The sequence below is a fragment of the Amblyraja radiata genome, chromosome 5 (assembly GCF_010909765.2).
Source record: "Amblyraja radiata isolate CabotCenter1 chromosome 5, sAmbRad1.1.pri, whole genome shotgun sequence".
Classification (NCBI taxonomy): Eukaryota; Metazoa; Chordata; class Chondrichthyes; order Rajiformes; family Rajidae; genus Amblyraja; species Amblyraja radiata.
This window is the reverse complement of record NC_045960.1, coordinates 65,183,130-65,208,767: the sequence shown is the minus strand read 5'-3', so window position 1 is coordinate 65,208,767 and position 25,638 is coordinate 65,183,130. Positions and strand designations below refer to the sequence as shown.

At 41.3% G+C, this 25,638-nt stretch overlaps 2 protein-coding genes across 2 annotated transcripts in view; one reads left to right on the top strand and one right to left on the bottom strand.

The window, feature by feature from the left end:
- Nucleotides 1-6,378, bottom strand: part of hadha (hydroxyacyl-CoA dehydrogenase trifunctional multienzyme complex subunit alpha) — a 59,198-nt gene extending 52,820 nt beyond the window's left edge. The window contains exon 1 of the mRNA XM_033021412.1: nt 5,960-6,378. Within this exon, the coding sequence (XP_032877303.1) occupies nt 5,960-6,029 (70 nt within the window). The 5' untranslated portion in view covers nt 6,030-6,378. The remainder of the gene's footprint in view (nt 1-5,959) is intronic.
- Nucleotides 6,379-6,480: 102 nt separating this feature from the next.
- hadhb (hydroxyacyl-CoA dehydrogenase trifunctional multienzyme complex subunit beta) overlaps nt 6,481-25,638 on the top strand; it is a 35,138-nt gene continuing 15,980 nt past the window's right edge. Inside the window, exons 1-9 of the mRNA XM_033021413.1 lie at nt 6,481-6,553; nt 7,776-7,852; nt 11,113-11,154; nt 11,274-11,370; nt 12,426-12,470; nt 12,569-12,668; nt 18,605-18,692; nt 19,054-19,241; nt 21,426-21,606. Of these exons, the coding sequence (XP_032877304.1) occupies nt 7,786-7,852; nt 11,113-11,154; nt 11,274-11,370; nt 12,426-12,470; nt 12,569-12,668; nt 18,605-18,692; nt 19,054-19,241; nt 21,426-21,606 (808 nt within the window). The 5' untranslated portion in view covers nt 6,481-6,553; nt 7,776-7,785. The remainder of the gene's footprint in view (nt 6,554-7,775; nt 7,853-11,112; nt 11,155-11,273; nt 11,371-12,425; nt 12,471-12,568; nt 12,669-18,604; nt 18,693-19,053; nt 19,242-21,425; nt 21,607-25,638) is intronic.

Below are 25,638 nucleotides of genomic sequence, written 5' to 3'. Positions count from 1 at the left end.
GAGCTGGGAAGGGGAGGGGAAAGATGGAGAAAGCAAGGACTACCTGAAATTGGTGAAGTTAATGTTTATACTGGGGTGCAAACTGCCCAAGCGAAATATGAGGTGCTGCTCCTCCAATTTGCGGTGAGACTCACTCTGGCCATGGAGGAGGCCCAGGACAGAAAGGTCGGATTCGGAATTGGAGGGGGAGTTGAAGTGCTGAGCCACCGGGAGATCGAATTGGTTAATACGAACTGAGCGGAGGTGTTGGGCGAAGCGATCGCCAAGCCTGTGCTTGGCCTCACCGTTGCAAGGTGATATGCTCCTTCTGCTACTTATGCAGGGTCTTGTGTGTGCTCCCAATGCAGGGATGTGGGGTTTTCAATACCATCCCAATTGGACAAACTCCACGGAGTGGTCACGGGCCAGTGATTGCACGGAGTGCGGATGTGGCATCTTTTAATCTTTCATCCTGTTTGCCTGATAATCCCTTCTTGCGACAGAACTTCTTCTTATCGAGTCCACGCACAAGATTAGAAGTTGTTCAGCCAGAGCTGAACACACTTCTCGGCATCGACATGTCTTGTCGCTTCTTGTGCGTGGTGGTGGAAAGATTGGTGGAAACAGGGCCATGACGTGAACGCTCTTTCCTTGGCCCCCGCGACAGCACTGAGAATAGATAGTCTATTTCAGGAACCTGGTGTTGAGCATGTGAATAATATTGCGTACCCAATTCAGTGCTGGAGATGTCATCGAGGACACCACTCTAAAGTTTGCTTATTTATCCTGCCAGTGGGCTTGGAAAATTTTACCGAGACAATGATGAGAATCATAGGAACTAATACATGTAAATGGCATTGGTCTTTTGAATTTACTAATATTATAGGAGCTTATTCATGTGCAAGGGTATCCAGAAGTCAGGCGTTCGTAACCTGGGTACAACTGATAGAACAGTTCCAATATTGCTAATTTTACAAAGAAAGCCATTTAATGTTATTGTAAGAAATGTGCGTTGACTACTAAAGGGAAAGTTATATGTGAATTTGAGAAGAACATGTGCTGCCACGACTAAAGGTTTGACTGACCTTTACCTCATTTAATGACTTTACTGAATAATCGTCCTAAGTTCAGTTTACAAAGCAAATTGAATCAAATAAATGGTTGTATTGTGCAAGAACATTATCTTGAACCAATACAAAGCAACATTAAAAAGTCAAACACCCTTTGGCCTTTTACCTGAAGGCCATGTGTACTAAGGGAGATGAATAACTGAGTTCAGTGAAATAAAAGTAGTAGAGAAAACATTTGTTATTTCTTAGTCATCTTGGCATTGAGGAACATAGTGTGAGGTAAGCTTTCAATGGTAAGCGATTTCCAAGGACATATCTTGTAGCCCTAAAGTTACAATTTTTTTAAAACTTATTTCTACGCTCAATTATCATGATCAGATTTTTTTAACGAAATGAATCATAATTTAAGTTTAGAATTTAGCTCTAAATATTTTTATATAACTACATTCTGATGATAGTCCTAACATACAAGATAACTTTGGTCCAAATAGCATGTGTAGGCAACTGGAAATACTGAAATTGTCTGCCCTCTGAATAATGCAAATATGCTTGATGCCGCCTGCATTTAATCGATGAACTTTGACACAGATTCTTTAAACATTTCCCATACTCTGCTTAAAAAGGGCAGGGATAACCTTTGTCCCACTTCCAACAAGAATGCGTTTGCAGATTAGGTCATCAACCAACCAAAAATACTTGCACTGTTCAGTAGCACTACATTTTGCAATTATAACAAATAGTAGCCAGGAGAATTTAATGTTCAGGATGAGAATGGGAAGAATAACAAAGCACAATACAAATTGTGCTTTCAAGACTGCATTTAAACTACCACTACATTTTGTCAAAGTTGTCTGGTCCCAAACAGTGAGGGAGGCGAAATAAAAATTAATTCATTAACTCTGCTTTTAATTTCTTGAGGAAAGATAAAGTTCTACATGCATGATTATCCTTGAATTGTTTTCCAGATTGAATTTCACCAAGATGCCTAAATTAATAGGACACATTATTTAAATGCTAAATAGCTGTTATGAGAAATGCAATGTTATCAAGATATGTCATTTACAAATTGGACACATCTCAAATTTGGAACCATCTAATTAAATGGCATCAAGGATGCCAAGTGACAATACCTGGACAAACTTGAGTATAATAATTCAGACATGCAGAATGTGGCACTGTCTGAATACTCTAAATGGTTGCAACATCACTGGTGATAGTGTGGCCCTGCCTGATAAACTTAATACTTTCTATGCTAGCTTTCAGCAGAAGGCCCACGGGACAATGACATCCGTCCTTTCAAACTCGTGTGCCTCTTCCCAGGGTCACCTTTGCTGAAACTAGATCAGCCTTCCTGAGGGCGAACCCACAGAAAGCAACTGGCCCAGACAAGATTCCCAGGCCGTCCTTAGAAGCTGCGCGGACTGGCTAGTAGGAGTATTCATGGACATCTTTAATCCCTACTCAGTTCTGAGGTACCCATGGCAAGGCCGGAGCCTCATCTATGATGGATCCCTACAGAATTAGGACATCTCGGATGTCCTGGTATGGAACACCTCATCTTGGGCGTAGACAGAGGAATTGGGAAGAGGGGAATAGAGTCTTTGCAGGAAGCTAGTTGTGGAAGTCAGTCAAGTCAAGTCAAGTCTATTCGTCACATACACATACGAGATGCGCAGTGAAATGAAAAGTGGCAATGCTCGCGGATGTGCAAAAAACAGACAAACAAACAAACTACAAACAGAATGGAACAGAATCACATATACTTTTACATATTAAATATTGTGGGCGGAAGGAAAAAGGGGGAAAAAAAACACAGCAATTTAAAAATAAACAGTAGAATGGTACAGTAAAGTTAGTCCCTGGTGAGATAGGAGTTTACAGTCCTAATGGCCTCTGGGAAGAAACTCCTTCTCAACCTCTCCGTTCTCACAGCATGGCAACGGAGGCATTTGCCTGACCGTAGCAGCTGGAACAGTCCGCTGCAGGGGTGGAAGGGGTCTCCCATGATCTTATTGGCTCTGGAGTTGCACCTCCTGATGTATAGTTCCTGTAGAGGGGCGAGTGAAGTTCCCATAGTGCGTTCGGCCGAACGCACTACTCTCTGCAGAGCCTTCTTGTCCTGGGCAGAGCAATTCCCAAACCAGATTGTGATATTTCCGGACAAGATGCTTTCCACAGCCGCTGAGTAGAAGCACAGGAGGATCCTCTGAGACACTCTGAATTTCCTCAATTGCCTGAGGTGGTAAAGGCGCTGCCTTGCCTTGCTCACGAGTGCTGCAGCGTGTGATGTCCATGTCATATCCTCAGAGATGTGGACTCCCAGGTATTTAAAACAGCTCACCCTATCCACAGTATCCCCATTTATCCTCAATGGGTTTGTAATAGACATCAGTCGACAGTCTATCTCTTGTGTTGGAGACGGTGAGACCAAGAAAAGGGAGGGAGGTGTCACTGATGGTCTAAGTTAATTTGAGTGCAGGATGGAAATTGGTGGTGAAGTTAATAAAGTCAACACCTGTCCCTATACCTCCTCCCTCGACTCTGTCCAGGCACCCTGGCTGCCCTTTCCAATTAGGCAAAGGTTTACTTGCAACCAACCTCAGCTACCGTATCCGGTGGACTCTTATACATTGGCGAGACCCAACGTAGACTGGGCCTGAACCTACCTGATCTCCCGGTTGCCAAACACTTTAATTCCCCATTCCCAAACTGACCTTTCTGTCCGAGGCCTCCTCCATTGTAAGAGTGAGGCTAATCACAAATTGGAAGAACAGCATCTTATATTTTGCTTGGGCAGCTTACAACCTAGTAGTATGAATATTGATTTATCTAACTGCAAGTAAAGTAACCCCTGCACACACTCCCTCTCCATCCCTCCCCCACCCGTCGCACCAAGTTCCCATTCTCACCCAGCAAATGGCTAACAATGGCTTATTTCCTTTATCATCGTTACTTTTTTGCATATCTTTCATTCATTTGTTCTATTCTCTACATCACTGTCTGTATCTCTCATTTCCCTTTCCCCTGACTCGTCTGAAGAAGGGTCTCGACCCGAAACGTCACCCATTCCTTCTCTCCAGAGATGCCGCCTGTCCCACTGAGTTACACCAGCATTTTGTGTCTAGCACTGGAACAGTGGTGTGGTCGTGGGAGAAGATTCAGTGTTAGCTCTCGCTACAATTGGATAGATAAGTGTTGTATGATCTAGCTTGCTGACACTGTATTAGAGAGGATAAAATAGTCAAATGCTTATGAAATGCAATATATAGGTTTGGAAACATAGAAAATAGGTGCAGGATTCTTTCATCATCTGTCAGTCCTGCCTACGCTGCACTCCCTCAATAGCAAGAATTGATTAGAAGGAGCATGGATCACATCTGTCACAATTGAGTCAGTTAGGACCTCCTAACACTTATCATCAACCCCATTGGCGTCTGATGATATTTAAGATTTTGTATTGAGTATGCATGTCCCATTAACTACTTTTTATTGACAATTTATTGCAAAACTAGTCATAATTTTAGATGGCTTCACTTAAGTAAATCGTTCACATATTTCAGGACTTTACTCCCTCCAAAAGCATTAATGATGCATATTTTATAACAACTGTAAATAAAGTGAAGCAGATCATGAACATAAATGTTGTCAGCTTTATGATTAAAAGAAACCTGACAGTAAGAGTTGCATGCTTAAGACTTAAAACTGTCAATTTCCCAGATTGCACAATTAATATAGTGACACCTTGCAGTATTTACAACAGATTTTTAAACACCTTAGATCAGAAAATTGCCCTTCAGTCTACCAAGTCTGCACTGATTATCGTACCAATTTACTTTAATCTCTATGAAATGAGATCCTCAAAATAACTTTTCCAAAAATAATTTAATTTTTTTAATAGATCTGTTAAATTATGAATGATCGAATCCAATTTTGTTTGGCTAAACCTAGGTGTTTGTGTCGTGAATAAAACAGGTTAGGCTAACACATATTTTAGCAAAATATATATTTTTCCATTTAAAAACAAGATTTCCAAACTCACCAACTAAAATTGAGTATTTGTTCCGAAACAAACTGTTTCCCTCTTACTTACTCTGAAGAAGGGTTTCGGCCCGAAACGTCGCCTATTTCCTTCGCTCCATAGATGCTGCTGCACCCGCTGAGTTTCCCCAGCAATTTTGTGTACCTTCCCTCTTACTTACGTTGACTGAACTGCATTCTGTTTTTATTTCAGTTTCCAGCAGTTGCAATTGTTTTTAAATGTTCATTTATTTACAAATTGCAGATTGTCATCATCCACTTGAATTATAGGGAATTAACATATTGTATTGCATAGAACAATACAGCCCTTCAGCCCGCAGTGTCTGTGTTGAACATGATGCCAAGACCAACACTTCTCTGCCTGAACATATCATATTAAAGTATCCCAGTCTATTTGTTCCTTTCTGGATCAGAATGTCAGTTAAAGAGATTTTCAGTTCAAGTTTAACTTTGCCAACAGTGCCAGTAACAATTTTTCTTCTACTAAAGAATTAAGATAGACACAAAAAGTTTGTATACATCTTCGGTTTAAAACGGCATCTGTAATTTCTTCCTACACAATTGTTCCTCTACTGTTAGGTCTCCTCGACACCAAGCATACCTCGGAAAGAGGTAAGGAACTACCGGTATTTGTTTACATTTTTCCCTTTTGACTATTAAGACAGAGGAGCAGCTCCCGTTGATCTGTTATTTAATTAGAGACTGAGTAATTCAGTCCTGTAAAGTGTTTAAACTGTGGTGACATTTATTGACTGTGGACGGACTGCATCAACACCAACAACGATTTAGGAGTCTCCAGCCCCTGTCACTCGAGGGAGGACGACTTGAACCTTGCAGGGGCAAAGGGAAGGGACATGTGAAGCCGTGTGTACCTGAAAGGCGGTGATGCCTGTTGACCGAGAGCCGCAGCGGCACCATCGCCGCTCGCACTGCCGCCGCCATCTTGTGCACAACCGGGCCCCGCCCCGCCCTGTGCGACAACCGGGAGGGAAATCTCAGTCGCCGCCTGTACAAAAATACCCGCTGCGGGCAACCGTACGCGATAGATTATGATATCCTGCAATCCGGAATATTTCACCATCAACTGTCTCCACCTCTCGAGGCGGTTTTGTGCGTGGGGAGTGCGCGAAATGCAAGGGTGGGCGGGTTTTAGGTTAGGCCGGGAGAGGACTTCTGTCTTTGGTTGTTAGGGTGAAAGTAGCCGGGTTGAAGCAGCAGAGAGGCGGAGCCACAGCGGGTGTAAGGCGAGGATTGCGGCACCGGAGTGACGGCAGGTCTCAGGCCCGAGCCGTAGTTGCGGACCTAAGGTTGGAGTCGCAGTGAAGGATTGCGGCACCGAGAGGCCGGAACCGGGGCAGCGAGGGGCCGGAACCGGGGCAGCGAGGGGCCGGAGCGGGGCAGCGAGGGGCCGGAGCGGGGACTAGGGCCCGGACAGCGAGAGGCCCGAGCTGATAAGGAGATCACTGGTAAGTGTTGTTGCTGGGAGGGGAAACCTTGTTGCGGGGACGATGAATTTAAGCGGCGGGTGGAGAAGCGGAGTTCGTTGATGGTCAGGGCGGAGTGGGTGGGGACCGAATGTGAAGTGCCAAGTTCACCAAGTTCAAAGGCAAAAAAGTGCAGCTGCTGGAAATCCGACATTACAGTAAAAGGCCAGATCTGTCAATGTATGTGGAGAGATACTTGCTGGAAATGTATCATAAAAAGTAGAGAGTGATGTTGTTTCACTTCGTCTTGTCGGAATTTCGCTCCAGTAAACTTTACCCGAATAAAGTTATCCGAAGGGGAGAGAGTGAAGAAGGGTCTCGACCCGAAACGTTGCCTATTTCCTTCGCTCCATAGATGCCGCCTCACCCACTGAGTTTCTCCAGCATTTTTGTCTACCTTCGAACTACGGGACTAATTTGGTTTGGGGACACATATAGAAATGGGCAGTGAGTTGCCGAGTGACCGGGGTCTCGACCCTGCCTCTTGCTGCAGTCTTCATCGATTGATATGATGGGTGGCTGAGTGAAATTAATTCGCTGTCAACCATGGTAGTAGGCTCCGGGTTTCTCTGCGCCTTGTTCCGTGCGAGTTAAATTTGTACGTTGACGACTCTGTCAAATTTGGTGTTCAACTCGTCTTGCAAGACCTTCTCGGTGACACTTAGTAATTTTTCTTTTGCGTTAATTTAAAATAAGAAAGGTGCAAACCTCTTCATGTAAATTACATTGTTCCATGGTTTAATTTGTTACAGTGATGTCACTGGGGAGTTCAGCCTTGAGCCAATTGGTCAGGCAACTCAGTCGTCTTTTGTAGTTTTTTAATTATTTTGTCTTCTTTGGATTTTGAATGTGGAGGTTGTCAGCTTCTTCATTGTGTATTTTTTGTTCGTCACGCTAAGTATCATTGTTTAGGAGAGTAATCTAGATATTCTAATAATACTCAACAAAAGCTGAAACAGTTTTTGGCTATGGTTTACATGATGCGAGTGCAGCATCGCATAATTTTAGCTTACTATAGAGGGTATTATAATTAATAGTGACAAAGTGGCGATCTTGCTATTCATACGATGCTCGATAAATCTTTGAGACCGTTTTGTAGACATGATGTTGAAAATGTTGCTACAAGAATGGTGGTGGGGAATTGGCGTTATGTAGAGTCGACTATAGTGAACAGTTGTTACTTAATTAAACTTTATTTCTATAGAAATTAAGTCATGGCTTCCATGTTGATGCACACGTTTAGAAACACACCCACCGGCGGTATATGGGCTGCAAAATTAAGTAAGTATTTATCTTATATCAATTGAAAGTATTTGTTTTGATACAATGGATATTGTTATTTTGTGCCACTCAGTTTTTGAGGAGTATTGAGATCATTTTATTACATTTGAGGCATTCATTTGCAGTGCTTAACTTTTTTTCCCTGTTGCCAGTCGGGCAACCTAGGCAGCTTTTTAGGTTGCCCAATGACCGTTTAGGTGGTCATTTAAGACAGCTTGCATGACACGAGCGATAATGTGCTCGGACGAAATGCGTAGTTACCAGTCGGAATTATGGTCAATGAAGCATTCACGTATTATTTCTGCTTCAAATAAAGTCACAAACTAAACATATTCACCAATCAAGACATGATATATACCACAATCATATGCAGCAAAATTATAATACAGTATCTCATCTCCTTTTACACGTTGCAATGAATGCAATTTCTATTATTTCTTTCCACTTCCAAACAAAATTCTGGTTGGATTGTTCAGTGTATGATCAACCTCGGTGAGACCAAGTGCAGGCTTGGTGATCACTTCGCACAACACCTCCACTCAGTTTGCAATAGCCAACCTGATCTCCCGGTGGCTCAGCACTTCAACTCCCCCTCCCATTCCGAATCTGACCTTTCTGTCCTGGGCCTCCTCCATGGCCAGAGTGAGGCCCACCGCAAATTGGAGGAACAGCACCTCATATTTTGCTTGGTAGTTTACACCCCAGCGGTATGAACATTGGCTTCTCAATTTCAGGTAGTCCTTGCTTTCTCCCTCCTTCCCCTCCCATTCCCAGCTCTCCCACAGTCTACTGTCTCCGCCTCTTCCTTTCTTTTTCCAAACCCCCCCCCCCCCACCCCCGACATCAGTCTGAAGAAGGGTCTGGACCCGAAACGTCGTCTATTCCTTTCCTCCATAGATGCTGCCGCACCCTCTGATTTTCTCCAGCTTTGTCTACCAATGGGATCCCACCACTGGCCACATCTTCCCATCTCCTCCCCTGTCGGCTTTCCGCAGAGACCGCTCCTTCCGTAACTCCCTGGTAATTTCGTCCCTTCCCACCCAAACTACCCCCTCTCCGGGCACTTTCCCATGCATCCGCAGGAAATGCTACACTTGTCATTTTACCTCCCCCCCTTGGCTCAATTCAAGGACCCAAGCCATCTTTCCAGGTGCGGCAGAGGTTCACGTGCACCTCCTCCATTGCATCCGCTGCTCTAGGTGTCAGCTGCTCCACGTCGGTGAGACCAAGCATATGCTTCGTGATCGCTTTGCCCAATACCTCTGCTCGGTTCGCAATAACTAACCTGATCTCCCAGTGGCTCAGCACTTTAACTCCCCCTCCCATTCCGAATCTGACTTTTCTGTCCTGGGCCTCCTCCATGGCCAGAGTGAGAGGGATTTTGGATACTTTTGTGATGTTGTCGGTGCCTCTTTGCATGCTTGTGTGTTGTATGCAAAACAACGAATTTCACTGTTCCAAGTACACGTGACATTAAAGTATCAAGTTAGACAAAAATGCTGGTGAAACTCAGCGGATGAGGCAGCATTTATGGAGCGAAGGAATAGGTATAGTTTCAGGTCGAGACCCTTCTTCAGACTGATGTGGGGGGAGGGCTGGAAAAAGAAAGGAAGTGGAGGAGACAGTAGGCTGTGGAAAGCTGGGGAGGGGAAGGAGGGAGAAAGCAAGGACTACCTGAAATTTGAGAAGTCAATGTTCATACCGCTGGGTGTAAACTACCCAAGCAAAATATGAGGTGCTGCTCCTCCAATTTGCAGTGGGACTCACTCTGGCCATGGAGGAGGCCCAGGACAGAAAGGTCGGATTTGGAATGGGAGGGGGAGTTGAAGTGCTGAGCCACCGGGAGATCAGGTTAGTTATTGCAATTTCCAACCTGGTTATTGCAATTTCCAACGTTCTCGAACCGAAACGTCGCCTATTCCTTCGCCTCACCCGCTGAGTTTCTCCAGCATTTTTGTCTACCGTCGATTTTTCCAGCATCTGCAGTTCTTTCTTAAGCAAGATGGAGAAAGATCGCTTTTCAAAGGTTCAAAGGTTCAAAGGTTGATTTATTGTCACATACACCTAGATGTAGTGAAATTCTTTTTGCCAATGCAGCACATAAAATAGAATACAAACATAACAATAATAAATAGCTTTAACATAAAAACATCCCCCCACAATGGTTCCCATTATGGGGGAAGGCACAGAGTCCAGTCCCATCCCCAATGTCCACCCATAGTCGGGCCTATTGAGGCCTCCACAGTTGTCTCTACGGAGGCCCGATGTTCCAGGCCGTCCTCGCCGGGTGATGATGTTCCGGCGTCGGGAGAATCCTCTCAGCGGCATGGGAACCCTGGAACGGCCGCCTCCCTACTCGAGACCGTGGCTTCCGGAGCCGACAAGGCCGCGCCGAATGGAGCTCAACTGGCGATCTCGTCGAGAGATCCCAGGCTCCCGATGGAAAGTTCAGCGCCGCCGCCCGCAGCCGCTCCTCAGACCCGCAGCTCCGCAACGGACCCAGCTCACCGGAGTTCCAGCTCAGCGACCCAGGCAAGGCACCGCCCGCCCCGCAATGGCGCTCCAGCGCTGCACCGCCGTCCTCAGACCCGCAGCTCCGCCGCCGAGGCTCCGGGCGATCCCCTCGCTCCTCGGACCCGCAGCTCCGCAGCCGCCGATGCCAAGGCTCCGGGCGGTCCCCTCAGGAAATGCCGCTCCAGGCCCGCTGGTAGGTCGCGAGGACGGGTCGAAAGTGCAGCCCGGAGAAAAGCTGCATCTCCGACCAGGTAGGGACCCTGAAAATTAGTTTCCCCCTTTCCCCCCCCCCCCCTCCCCACACATAAAAAAGCTAGAACTCCTTAAAAACAAAACACTAAACTAACTAAAAATAAGAAGAAAGAAATGAAAAACAGACAGCTGCAGGCTAGGCAGCCATACCCCCCACAGGTCGGCGCCTGTAGTTTATCATTTAGCATTTTCACCTTAAAACAAACTCTTTCTAAAAAATACTACTCGTATACACTTTAAGGAAATCATTGTAAAATTAGTCAGAGCAATACTGTTATTACCTCTTGGGTATTAAGATTAGTTTTTTATTCCAAGAAGTTGAAGAAGCTGAAGCCACAGACATTGATCTATTCTTATAAAATTAGATGCTAAGTTAAAGTGCTTGTGAAATCTCCAATTGCTTAAAGTACTAAATGTATTTCATACAATTAATTTATTTTTTGATATCTGCAATGACAAATGAGATACTTACTGCTTCATTTTTATATTACCAGATTTACGATTTTTGAGCTCTGTTTCTCATACTCAAACCCAAGGTACAATGTCTTTATCAATTTTCTAATATTTGGCATGGATTTTTTACTAACGACTCAATGCTTAACTTCAACCCTTCAACAAGTAGAGGTACTAAAGTTTACATTTGCCTTTCCTATAGTGAAATCAAGCAGTAAGAAAACTCTCGCAAAACCAGGGTTGAAAAATGTTGTGTTGGTTGAAGGTGTCCGAATTCCATTTTTGCAATCTGGTACCACGTAAGTATTAAACTTGCGATATTTGAATTTACACACTATATTTGCAGATTCACATATTTTTCAAAGAAATAAATTTATCTTTTGTATATTTCCTTTTTTTCCTCTTTGCTTTTTCACTCCTGGTAATTTATTCTGAGATGTACACCACCAGCATAAGTGGCGTTAATGTTCCTTGTTTGTGCACTTATTGTATTTGGAGACATAAGAGACTGCTGATGCTACAATCCTAAGTAGAAGACTCAGTGGGTCAGGCAGCATAAGTGAAGGGAAATGGACAGGTGACATTTGGGATCAGGATCCTTCTTCAGACTGACGATCAGTCCAAAGAAGGGTCCTGACCCGAAACATCGTCTGTCCATTTCCCTTCAATGCTGCCTGATTTGTGGAGCTCCAAAACCAGCTTTTTTAACTTATTGTACTTATTCAATGTATGATTAGCCATGGCAACCGAAGCAGCATTATGTGCAATATTTTAATATCCTGCTATAGAATATTGGCTGGAATGTATTAATAACAAGAGAATAATTCAAATTTATTTTCTTTACTTATACATGTGATGATATGACCATTGCATGATGGGCCAAAAAATAGCTTTTTGATCAGGAGTTTAGTGCATTTTACAGTCACTTCCAAAGAATTGCTGCTAATGCAAAATGTCTTTCATACCATGTCAAACTAACAAAATGTCACAGTGGTAGCAGGCAATTTAGCAAGCCATTGTTTTATTGAAATGTTAACAGATCCAGATACTGCTTTATTAATATTTTTCCATTTTTTATTGCTTGAATAAATGGAAGCAGATGATTTTAAGTCACACCTGCTATTGACTTATAAATGGAACATTCTTCGTTTAACAGTAAATCTTATTGCATGTTAATATATTACTTTTATTAAAAAGCGATAGTGAAATGTACAAATTTTTTACATGGTATATTTTCTGATTCACCAGAAATATTAATAGAATCATATATTTGCCAACTAATTTTTCAAGTTTTGAATGTTTCAGTACAATGCTAGTTCTTGTTTTACAAAAAAAAAAATGTCTGTTGTTATAGGTATGCAGATCTGATGCCTCATGATTTGGCCAGAGCAGCACTACAGTAAGTAAGAAAACAGAGCTTTCAAATTCCTGCACATGCTTCATACATTTCATTTAAGATTGCTTATAGAAACTGACACCATTTTATTTTTTATATAGAGGGCTACTTACAAGGACCAACATTCCAAAAACAGATGTTGACTACATTGTATTTGGTACTGTTATTCAGGAGGTCAAAACAAGTAATGTTGCTCGAGAGGTATGTGGGAGTTTTATAGATTAAGATTTTTGTATTTAATACTCTGTTCTTGGTGTGACCCATCTCATTTTAGTTTTGCTTTGGACGTTGTTTTTTTAAAGCTTTGCGGTCAATTTTTTAAGTTTTGTACCTTGTGCGTTTTCTTTGATTCATTGTGTCAGATTATTTTGTGGTCAAGTTTGTGGATGGTACGAAGATAGGTGGAGGTGGAGGTAGTGTAGAGGAAGCAGGCAGCCTGTAGAAACATAGAAAATAAGTGCAGGAGAAGGCCATTCAGCCCTTGTAGCCAGCACCGCCATTCAATATGATCATGGCTGATCATCCAGAATCAGTACCCCGTTCCTGCTTTCTCCCCATATCCCTTGATTCCGTTAGCCCTAACAGCTATATCCAACTCTCTCTTGAATGCATCCAGCGAATTGGCCTCCACTGCCTTCTGTGGCAGAGAATTTCACAGATTCACAACTCTCTGGGTGAAGATGTTTTTGTCATCTCAGTCCTAAATGGCCCACCCCATATTTTTAAACTATGACTCCTGGTTCTGAACTACCCCAACATCGTAAATATTTTTTTCCTGCTTCTAACCTAATTCAGCTCCTATGTCTTATGGACTTATTAAGATTATTCCTGCAAATGAACTATATTCTCCTGTAATCCAATGTGGAGTTCTTTCCACTCCAGAATTTAAATGGCTGCATCAGAGCAGTACTAACAGTTTGCTGTCTTATCAGGAGTGCAGTTGTTCAAATAAAATAACAAATCATGTCTGAGCACTGCAAGTAATCCTGTTGCACTATTTTTTTCCTACTAGTTCCTACTAATCTTTTTTCAAGATTTACTGATCAATGTCGTTAAGATATGTGACCATGTTCTAATTGTGCTATGTATAATTGGATTTTTATTACAATTTTTGTTATTCAGATGTATTGGTGAGAGGAGAGTCGCTCCTATCTTACACGGAGAGCAGTCTTCTCTTTCCATTACAATCCAGTCCACCTGCTGGGCAGAATTGTCCAGGAGGTGAATCATATTTTTAATATTTACTGCCCAATTATAATACATAAAGTTAGGGAGCGCTAGACCACCCAACTCTTTTAGTTTATTAAGGTGTGCTCTTTGTATTCTATGGGATTTATAATCCCACATAAAATTTGTAATGTCTGAGTCCAATTTTTTGAAAAACTTTTTTGGGAGATATATAGGTATTGATTGAAATAGGTATAGGATTTGTGGTAAAAAATATCATTTTTATAGCGTTTATTCTGCCTATTGGGGACATCGGAAGTGTTTTCCAGAATTTAATCAAGTTATTTAGTTTCTTAAGTAAGGGATTATAATTGGCTTTAAACATATCATGGTAGTTTCTAGTAATTTCAATTCCCAAATATTTGAATTTTTCTGTGGCTATTTTAAAGGGGAATTTCCGGAGGTGTGTTGAGTCTTTTGGTTTTATCGACATAATTTCACTTTTGTTCCAGTTTATTCTATACCCTGAGAAGGATCCAAAGTCCTCAATTAAATTTAATATGTTTGGTATACTAATTTGTGGTTTTGTGATGTACAATAGTACATCATCGGCGTATAAAGATATTATGTTATTTGAGTGTTTTGTATTATAACCATAAATATCCGGGTGTGTTCTTATTTTTTGAGCAAGGGGTTCAATTACCAAAGCAAATAACAGCGGTGATAGTGAACATCCTTGTCTATTGCCCCTTGATAATTCAAATTTTGTGGATAGTATATTATTAGTTAGTATTCTAGCCGTGGGTTTGTTATATAATAATTTTATCCATGCGATGAAGTTCTCTCCCATTTGGAATTTTTGCAATACTTTAATCGTATAATCCCATTCTACTTGATCAAACGCTTTTTCTGCGCCCAGTGAAATGATAGATAACTCTTGGTCATGAGATTTATGTGAGTGCATTATGTTAAGCAAGCGTCTCAAATTATTGAATGAGTGTCTCTTAGGTATAAATCCTGTTTGATCCTCATTTATTAATCTACTAACATACCTGCTTAGTCTTCTGGCTAGTGTTTTCGCTATTATTTTTTGATCCGTATTTAACAAAGCAATAGCTCTATATGATCCTGGTTCTTCTATATTTTTATCTTTTTTAAGTATTAATGTGATCGTTGATTCTGCTAATGTTTCAGGTAAGCTTTGCTCTTTAAAAGCATATGTATACATTTTCTGTAAGCGTGGAGTAACTATGTCGTAAAAGGATTTATAGAATTCAATACTGAATCCGTCTGGTCCTGGTGTTTTTCCGTTCTTAAGTGTGTTTATTGTGTCTTCTATCTCCTTAGAAGTAATTTGTGCTCCCAGTTCCTCTTGTTCCCTCAATTCTAATTGAGGGAGGTTACAATTATCCAGAAATTCTGAAACTTTATTATTGTCTATTGACGTTTTAGATGTGTATAGATTCTGGTAAAATTGAGCAAATCTTTTATTGATATCCTTGGGTAGTGTTAATAATTCCCCTCTATCTGATTTAATCTTTAGTATTGCATTCTCTTTTTCCCGTTTTTTCAATTGGCGTGCTAGAAGTTTGTGGGGTTTGTCCCTGAATTCGAAATGTTCTTGTTTTGTAATTTGAAATAGTGTTATAAATTTATCTGACAATAATTTGTTTAGCTTGAATTTCAATAGTAGAATTTTATTATGTTTATCCATAGTTGGATCTTTAGCATTATCTGTATCTAATTGTTTTATTTGTTCTTCTAAATGTCTTTGTTCATTCTTATTCTTTTTATTTTGAAAAGCTTGAAATGAAATAATGACTCCTCTAATAAATGCTTTGAAGGATTCCCATAATAGCGTGGGGGATATATCTGGTGTATCATTTATCTCAAAAAATAGGTCCATTTTTTTTAGATATATACTCCCTTGTGGGTCTTTTAAAATTTGCGAGTTAAACCTCCAGAACGATTTATTCATAGACATTCCTTCTAATTTTAAAATAAAAGTTAACGGAGAGTGATCTGAGATCGCATTGATGTGGTATTTAGGGTTCATAGCATGCGGAATTAATTTTGTATCCACTAGGAAATAGTCTATACGTGAGTATGTTTTGTGCACCGTTGAATAAAACGAATAATCCCTTCCCGTCGGGTTTGCAATCCTCCAAACGTCTGCTATATTTGTGTTTTTTATATATGTATGTAAGAGTTCACTGGTTTTAGATTTCATATTACCTCTTTGTTTTTGCATCGATTTATCTAGATAAGGGTCTAAAACACAGTTGAAGTCTCCTCCAATTATAACATTTTGATAATTAAATTCTGCAATTATATTCAAAATTTTATTGAAAAATTGAGGATTATCAAAATTGGGCGCATAAATGTTTACCAGCGTAATTGGCATAGTATTGATCTCTCCTGTTACTATAAGGTATCTCCCTTCCTTATCTGATATAATATTCTTTGATTTAAATGGTATTCCTTTACGAATAATGATTGCAGTGCCTCTAGATTTGGAAGTGAATGAAGAGTGAAACAAATAAAACAGAATCTAAAATTAAGAAACCTATCTCTTTTAATACCAATAGTTAATAATCCATCATTTAAACCATCAATCATAGACAAATCATTTATACAATGGGAAAGAATGGGAATCAAAACGCTCGGAGATCTGTATGAATTGGGAAAATTACTATCATTTCAACAACTACAACTGAAATATAATTTGAAAAATAATCAATATTTTAAACATCTTCAAATTCGTGATTATCTGAAAAAATACACAAAAGACTCATAATATGCCTACAGACTTACTGGATGAAGCAATGAAGACAAAGGCGGAATCAGCGAATCTAATATCGTACTTATATAACATCATCTTAAACATAGAAATACCCACAACTGATGGAATTAGAAGAGACTGGGAACAAGAATTAGCTATAAAAATTTCAAAAGAGAGCTGGGATAATCACTTACTACAGGTGCATAAATGTTCGATCAACGTACGACATACTCTCATCCAATTCAAAACATTACATAGACTATATTATTCAAAAACTAAAATAAATAAACTCTTCCCTAATGTCTCACCCATCTGTGATAAATGTCTGTGTCAAGAAGCTACCATAGCGCATTCTTTTGTTTTTTGTATAAAAATACAAAAATTCTGGAATGAAATATTTGACATCTTTACAAAATTAATTAAAATAAAACTGGTACCAAAACCAGAATGGATTATTTTTGGAATATCGGAAGGTAACCCTGAACTAAACGTGTTTCAGAAGAATTTACTCAATTACGGGCTAATAATGGGGAAAAAAGCTCATACTTAAATTCTGGAAAAATGCGCCTACACCAACAATAAAAATGTGGATATCAAATATGTTTGAAACACTACATCTGGAAGAGATGAGATTCCTCTTAGCAGGCAAAGCAGACCACTTCCAAAAGACGTGGTCTACGTTTTTGGAACTATTACAAGCATAAGGTGCAATAGTAATTCAATAAATAAATAAATAAAAGGTGCCAGGATCTGGCAACGGGGGGTAAAAAAAAACCCCCCAACAAAAACAGACTTGGTTGGTAGTCCCCTTTCTGCGGAGTTTAATGTTATAATAGAGCGATTGTTTCTCCTTTCTTTTTCCTTCTTTTCTAGGGTCTACTTTCTTTCTTTACTTCCTTCTCTAACTTCTTTTCTAAGGGGCTTTCTTTTCTCAACACTCTCCTGCACCTTCACGACTCTTGCGCACTTTCTTTACTTCTATCTTTTTCTTAAAGCTCAAAAAATGAAGCGGTACAAAAAATGTAGTAAGACATATGTGTAAAAAAACAAAAAAAAACAAAAGATATTATGTGACCACTTTTGGGAGCTTGTTAGATAAAAATTGACTGATATGAAGTATTTATAAAGTATTTTATTTTCTTAAACTGTTCAACTGCTCGTGGATAGATGGACGGGGAGATGAATAAGGCATTTAGCACACTTACCTCTTTTGGGAGGGGGGATTAAGTACAACATTGACACATCGTGATCCAGCTCTACAAGAGATTGGTGAAGACACGCTTGGAATATTTCGTGCAGTTCTAGCCTTCCAGCTATAGGAAGGATGTCATTAAGTTGGAATGGGTGCAGATTCATTACTATGTTACCTGGATTTGTGAGCTTAAGTTTGAGAAAGACTGCTTGGGCTGGGGAGTTTTTCTTTGGAGTATAGGAGACTGAGATATGACATTATTGAGGTGCACAAGGTCTTGAAGGGCATGGGTAAAGTGAATGCAAAACTGTCTTTTTTTCCAAGGGTAGAGAAATATGAAACTGCAGGGCATAGTCTTACGAGGAAGAGATATGAGAGGGACCTCAGGGCAACCTTTTCACATGGAGGGTACTCTGTAACTGGAATGAACTGCCAGAAGATGCTAAAGAAACAGATATAATTACAACTTCCAAAAGTCGTTTGAGCAGGAAGGGATTACAGGATGCAGGTAATTGGGTCTAGCCCAGAATAACAACCTAGTCAGCATGACAAAGTGGGCTGTAGGGCCTGTTTCCATGCTGTGTAACTCCATGACTCAGCCATCATAGTTTTGATGAGATACCAGTGATGGTGTGCTCTGAAATCTGACTGATTCTGCTGTTTATATAGATGTTTTCTGCACAAAGGACTAGCTGCCAACATGGTCTGTGATCAAGGGAGAGAAAAACAATGAACGAGAGATAGTAAGGACAGATAACTAGCAGAGTTCGGGATAGTGAAATTAGAAATGGTGCAATTTTGTCAAAACTCATTTCAGCTTAGAGAAACAATGTTGAGTGGGTCAAATAAATAAATAAATCTTGATTCAAAAAGGAATATGGATTGTGCTTTGGTGAACTATACAAACCTATATATTCCATAAAATCCCAAAATACTGCTTTTTTTATTTTTTTTATTTGAGTGGTTTATTATCCATGGCTGCTGTTATTTCAACAGGCTGCACTTGGAGCTGGATTTTCAGAGAAAACTCCATCCCACACAGTTACTATGGCTTGTATTTCTTCAAATCAAGCAATGACTACAGGTAAATCAAGATTATTGAATCCAACTATAAATACAATACAACAATACAATACAATTCAATTTATTGTCATTGTTATATGTTATAAATGTTTTTTTGTGTTTTTTTTGTGTGTTTTTAACCTGCCATAACATTTGGTTTCGGACAGTTGTCCGTGTGTTAATGTTATTCATAAACTCAACAAAGTGAAAAAGTTTGGAGTTTGTATGTCTCTCTTCAGTATTGAATTTAATTCTTATAAATCTTGTGATTTCTTTTTAGTGCCTAGATAGGCCAGCTCATGGTCTGCTCAGGGCCAGCTTTTTAAACTTTTTTTGCTTTCTTTTTAACAATGTTTATTTTTGATGCACCATTTGTATTGCAGGGTTTGGCCTAATTGCTTCCGGTCAGTATGATACAGTGATAGCAGGTGGTGTGGAATTCATGTCTGATGTTCCCATTCGTCACAGCAGAAAAATGAGGAAGACCTTGCTTTCGCTTACGAGAGCTAAAACAATGGGACAAAGATTGTCTCTCATTGGAAAAATCCGCCCAGACTATTTCGCTCCTGAGGTATTAATTTGATGCCCTCTGACAGTAAAGTGGGCAAAAATATAATTGCAAGTTTCAGAGTGCATCTGTATTGATGTAAATTGGCCTTTTAAGTTGTCAAGTTTCTGACAAAAATTTAACCTTGCAACAATGTTACTCCTTATAGGAGAATTAAACTGTCCACAAATAGTAGTACATAAAGTTTTTTAAATCCCCCTTTCATCTCTCAGTGCAGCCGTGATGTGCAAGTCTTAATGGGATGATGCTCCAATGCTTAAGTTCTGCTGTTTATGTGTAAAATTGCAGTGATACTTGTCATTTTATCTGGTACACCCTGCAGCCTGCAGCCTGCGCATATAATTTTCAAACTGAACTACAAAATATATCTTTCCCATCGATTGGCTTGAGCAAGTTTTGGACTTGGAAGAGAAGACTGTCGGCACTTGGTGCATGGGGGTAGGGAAAGTCTGATCAAGGGCAGTGAAATTAGTTTAAATTGACATCAGTTTTGCAAATTTATACAGGGCCTATGAGATTAATGAAAACAGTGGATTAAGATTTGCTTTTGGGTTAGTTACAGGATCCAACTCTAATTGGAAAAAGTGCTGGAATACCAACTTCCTATAGATAGCCTTTTAATTTCCCATCATAATTGATTGTCTCCACAATCCCCCTCACTAACAAACTTGTCAGCTTACTCCCAACCATCTTGTGGAGAAAAGGCTTGTTCTATACGCATGATGATGTCTTGGAGTTTGTGTGCAGTAGAATACCAGAGCCTCATTGAAGTGCTGCAGTCCTGTACACCATTTTGGTCAATACACAGTTTGATGTGTGAACCATGTTTTGGGTGACTCTGCCAGGTCAAGAAAGAAAGTTACTAAAAGCCTTTAAACTGTTGTGCATGTGCTGTTATCCTTTATTTGCAATTAGTAAAATCCATTCCATGGTAGAAAAAGAACAGATTTCTGTTGCAGCAATTCATAAGATCACGTGTTATGTATCGTGTATTATAACTACTTACTCTGTTGCTGCATTTTTAAAATAAATGTTGCAAGATAATCTTGCTGACTCAGCCCTTGAGATTATTAAAAATGCTGACAGACCTATATAAAGTTACATTTACTTCTAAAGATGTATTGGTACAAAAAGCTGCAAGTATTGAAGTATAATATGATCTTTTGATAGACAGACATAGAAAGTAGATACAGGAGGAGGCCATTTGGCCCTTCAAGCTTGCACCGCCATTCATTGTGATCATGGCTGATCATCCACAATCCTTCTCCCCATATCCCTTGATTCCGCTAGCCCTTAGAGCATTATGTATGCATTCTTAATTTGTTCCAGAAATATTAGGCCGTATTATCCTGTGTGTTTTACCAGCTTTAAAATTTCTTGGCATTGGTTTTTAGTTATAGTGAAGTTGAATGTCCAAGTTGAAATTTTTAAAGTTATTTTCTTTGATTTTTGGCTAAATAAATTTGTTCAGAAATATTTTGGGCTTGCAATTTCCTTGTAGCAACATGTTCCTTCTCTTATGGATCAGCACTTATCTAGAGCATATCCACTATCCCCCAACTTCCTGAATTAAACTGTTTTAATGTGGTCCAGCCATAAGTAGCCATAAACAAGGGCAGTCCTCAGAATTATTCAGGCAGGTAGATATGCCACGTGCCCAAGTTTAACCAACTGAGAACTCTGTGTGTGAATGTTTGAGGATAACTGTGACATTCAATTAAAATTGATCACATTGATAATCTCCTTCACGGCTTCCCTTCACTCCTTGAAATGTACGCGCAGGTGCAATAAGCAACTTTCTTACGGTAACAGTTGTGAAATTGCAGGAAACTGGTGGTTTCTAGCTCAATTTCTTGAAGGACCCCACACTGGTGTGCAGATGAGAAAATATTAGAAGGCTCTTGTGAGGAAGTTTGTGACTTCAATATTATTAATAATTAATTAATATTAATAAACAAAAAAACCCAATGCTGTCATTAAGGAAAATGGTTCTGTATGAAGCTGCAGGCATTTGTTGGGAAAGTCCAACCAATAATATTGTGTCATGGAAAATTGTTCATGCAAAATATGCTTGGAATTGTTCATGCTCTTGTAAAAACTATTGATTATGAGTTGATATTGGACAGTCGTATGCAAATTATGAACCAGGCAGACAGTATGAAATGTAACTTTAATATCTTTCTCTAGCTTCCAGCAGTAGCTGAATTCTCCACCAGCGAATCAATGGGGCATTCCGCAGATAGACTTGCAGCAGCTTTTGGCGTATCCCGGAGAGAACAAGATGAATTTGCTTTGCGTTCCCATTCTTTGGCCAAGAAAGCGGAAACTGAGAAGCTTCTTAAAGATGTCATTCCGTTCAAAGTGCCAGGTAGACAGTGCTGTAGTGAATCATTTAACTGAAAATAATGCTCTGGCAATATACTGTTAATTGTAAGTAAATTTCTTGCAGATACTTATGTTAGCATTATTTTCAAGAGCCCAAAGTTTAGAAACATAGAAAATAGGTGCAGGAGGAGGCCATTCGGCCCTTCGAGCCTGCACCATTCAATATGATCATGGCTGATCATTCAACTCAGTATCCTGTACGCTGATCATTCAACTCAGTATCCTGTACCTGCCTTCTCTCCATACTCCCTGATCTCTTTCGCCACAAGGGCCATATCTAACTCCCTCTTAAATATAGCCAATGAACTGGCCTCCGTTTAGAGGCTAGTTTAGAAGAGAAACCTGTGTATGTACAGAACCTCTGACAGTTCTGTTTTATTTTGCAAGTAGCAGCATTACCATCATTCCAGAGGTTCAAGAATGATCTACCAGTACTTTGGACATCTAGATGTGGTAATGAAGGCTGTCATCTTGATGTTTTCATATTCAGGGAACAGCACTTTAAAAAAAAAAAACTCCTTTTATCCAATTATGATAAACAATGAATCAAGTGAAAATCCCTTTGCATTGCATTTATTATTGAAGTAACTCTGTGTATATGCTAAAATATAATAATTTAACACCTAAAAATAAAAGAACACAGCAAAGAAGTATATTTGATGTGTTTCCTTTTATAATCATCAGAAATTCCAAAGTGCTTTCTGTAATGTATTTCTGAAGTGTTTCACTGTAGGGACGTCCAAGAACTGATTTGTATCGAGTTCTCCAAGCAGTGGGGCAATGAGATAACACATTGATGATGCATTAGCTTTTGATTGAAAGAATAATGTTGCCCAGACCAGTGATCACCCATGTCAGAACAAGTGTGCTGACTGATGATGAATTTGAACATTATGATACTGTGCTTTAGATTAATTTATTTCATAGACCATTGGATAAAATGTCCTGTTTCTAGTCTCTGGTGTTGAGAAATATAATTGGATTAGAAATAATTCCCAGTTTGGCATAAACAGACCTTTTCAATGGCAATAACACTTCTTTAGCCCTGTTCCCATTTTTTTAGACCTTTAATGTTTATGCTTGCATGAATATCAATTTTGCTGTCCCAAAGATAATCAAGTGAACCCACACATTTTTAACAAGCCAGCCAACATCTATAGTGTTAATATTTAACTTTCCTGTTGATGATCTTTACCCAGCATGGCTATATTTTAAGTAATTAAACTATCTCTTCTGAAAGCTCCCCAACATCCATCGCCTTCATTCCTAACCTCCATGTTCTTCCCATTCTAGTTGCCTGATTAGGCTGCTGCGCTGCTAACTTTACTATTGCATTCAGTAAGTCAGCATCATCTTACTAGTGTTAATCAGTGTATTGTGCCAGTCCTTTGCTGATCTTTGTAGTGTTAAGAAAAATCGTGACTTATTTATAGTGAACAAGCCCTAAGATGTGAGATTGGTGGCGACGCTCCGCTAGAGCCCGTGGAGTTTCAAAACTTACCCCTGCGAGGAGCGGGTGAATGTCGTCTGGGAGCTGCTGCAGGAAGAAAACCCTGGTGCTTAATGGCAGCCCGGTGCCGGGAGAGAGTCGCAGCCCAGGCCTGGCGGAGGGGACGCCGAGTCTGGCGCATGGCGATGAGCCGGGGTCTGAGACTGGCCTGACCTGGGCCAGGGGGCAGCGGAGCCCGGAGCTGGGGGCAGCGGAGGCCTGGAGCTTGGAGCCGGGCAGCAGGTAGCGGGCGGTGGAGCTTGGGGTCGGGCAACAGGCAGCAAGGGAGCCAGTGCGTCGGCCGCGGGCAGCCGGCAGGCAAAGATGGCGGGATTGCTCCTGTTCTTAGCCGGATTAGAGTAACTGGGATCTACAAGACTCTTGATGGGAAGGTTATTGTTGAGGATGAGCTACTTGACTTTCTTGCTGTGAAAATTAAGACATTAAGCCAGGATGAGATCGTCCTTTTGGCTGCAAACACTTTTGATTCTGAGTGGACAGAGTCCTCGAAGAAAGTTCAGTTTGAACTCTGCCCCACTACACAGCAGAACGTTTCCCATAAAGGGACACAGAAAGACGTCAACAACATTAACAAGTTGCCTTGGAGTAATGAATGAATGTGGGGAGAATACTCCCAGATTTGTCTCTCATTACTTGGATGAACTGCCGCCGGTGACTTTTACTAACATGGATGTCTTGAGCCTACTTGGGAGAATGGAGCAGCTGTACGCTGAGGTCTGTTTTATGAAGCATGTCATGCAGCTACAGGCTGATGTAAGCGAAGATTTCCGTGCCATCACAGTGGAAATTGATCGCCGAGTGGGTGCATTGGAGCGCACCTTGATCACTACTCCAGTGTGTGCATTGGAGCGCACCACTGACTTGGGGCGGTGGACCGGATGCGTTGGCGGCAAAGGATGGAGACATTGGCATGGAAGGCACAGCGTTGGAAGCTGCACCGGCAGGAGCCTCTGGCTTGCTTGTCGGAGTGAGGGCTGCGGCGGAGGGCACACTCGATGGCGCCACCACTCCATGTATAATGATATAGTAATGATATAGCTACTGCAAGCATAAAAATAAGACCCATATCATCAGGGCTGGCTGGAATAAGTATGTAGCTGAGTATCATGCTGAAGCCCGTGAAGCAACTAAATCATGGGCTATGGCAGGTAGACCCAGACAGGGTCTACCTGCCATAAATGCGGTACGAATCCACATTTGAGTACAAGAAGCTGATTTTTGGATAGACGCAAGGGCTCTTAACAGTTGCAAAAAATCTCTACCATGCACTGTAGATGGAATCTCCGGAACAGCTAATATCGTGGAGTTATGGCGATAACATTATAGTACTTTATTCAATTGTGTCCAAGGTGATTTGTATAGGGTGGACAATATTGAGAGTAATGACTCAATGGTGATTATGTCACATGAGGTGTATCATGCCATGAACAAGCTGTCCAACAACAAAGCAAGTGCCTTGGATCATATTTCTGCTGAACATGATTGATTGATGGCGGCGCGTCCAGACGCAGCGGCTTTGCGCTCCCAAGCCCGAGTTTACTCGGAGCAGCCCGGTACCGAACGCGGCTGGAAAAACAAGGTAATTAAAAACCCTAGAACCCATAGGAACCCTAGTAACCCCGGAAACCCCAGGAACCACAAGAAGAAACTCACCTACAGGACGAGGGAATCCAAGACCCGCATCGCAATCCCGACTGGTCGCACATGGAGCCGCTCGGAACTACTCAGCATCGGACGTGGCTGCGAGAAACTGGCGTGTGAGTACTACAGTACCCTTACCGTCCCGTCGGAGCTGGGCAGGAAAGCCCCTTGGATCACCACTCCGGAGGGCAGGAGACGGAGCAAGCGCCGGGAACGGAAGCAGAAACGTGGAAGGCGAGTGGGGGTGCAGGACAGGCTACGGAGGGCTCCACAAAGATCATCGCTCCCAAGCGTCTTTCTGGCGAATGTCCGGTCACTCACCAACAAGCTGGATGAGGTAAGGCTCTGGATCAACACCCAGCGATCCCTGGAAGACTGCTGTGTGCTGATCTTCACAGAGACCTGGCTCAGCGCGCTGGTTCCCGATGGGGCTGTGGACCTGACCAACCGGTCACTGCATCGTGCTGATAGAACAAAGGACTCCGGTAAGAGCAAGGGTGGCGGACTCTGCATCTACATCAACAATGACTGGTGCACCAACCACACTGCAATAGAGAGCTACTGTTCCCCAGACCTGGAATACCTACTGCTTAAATGTAGACCGTTTTACCTGCCTCGGGAGTTTACTGTGGTTATCATCATGACCATATACATCCCACCACAGGCTAATCCTAACCTAGCGCTAGCACAGCTGCACTCGGCCATCAGTAAGCAGCAGGATGCTCACCCCGACGGTGCCTTCATTGTTGCAGGGGACTTTAACCAGGTCGACCTACGTGCCACACTCCGCAAATTCCACTAGCATGTGCAGTGCCCTACCAGGGGCTCAAACACGTTGGATAAAGTGTACACCAACATCAAGGA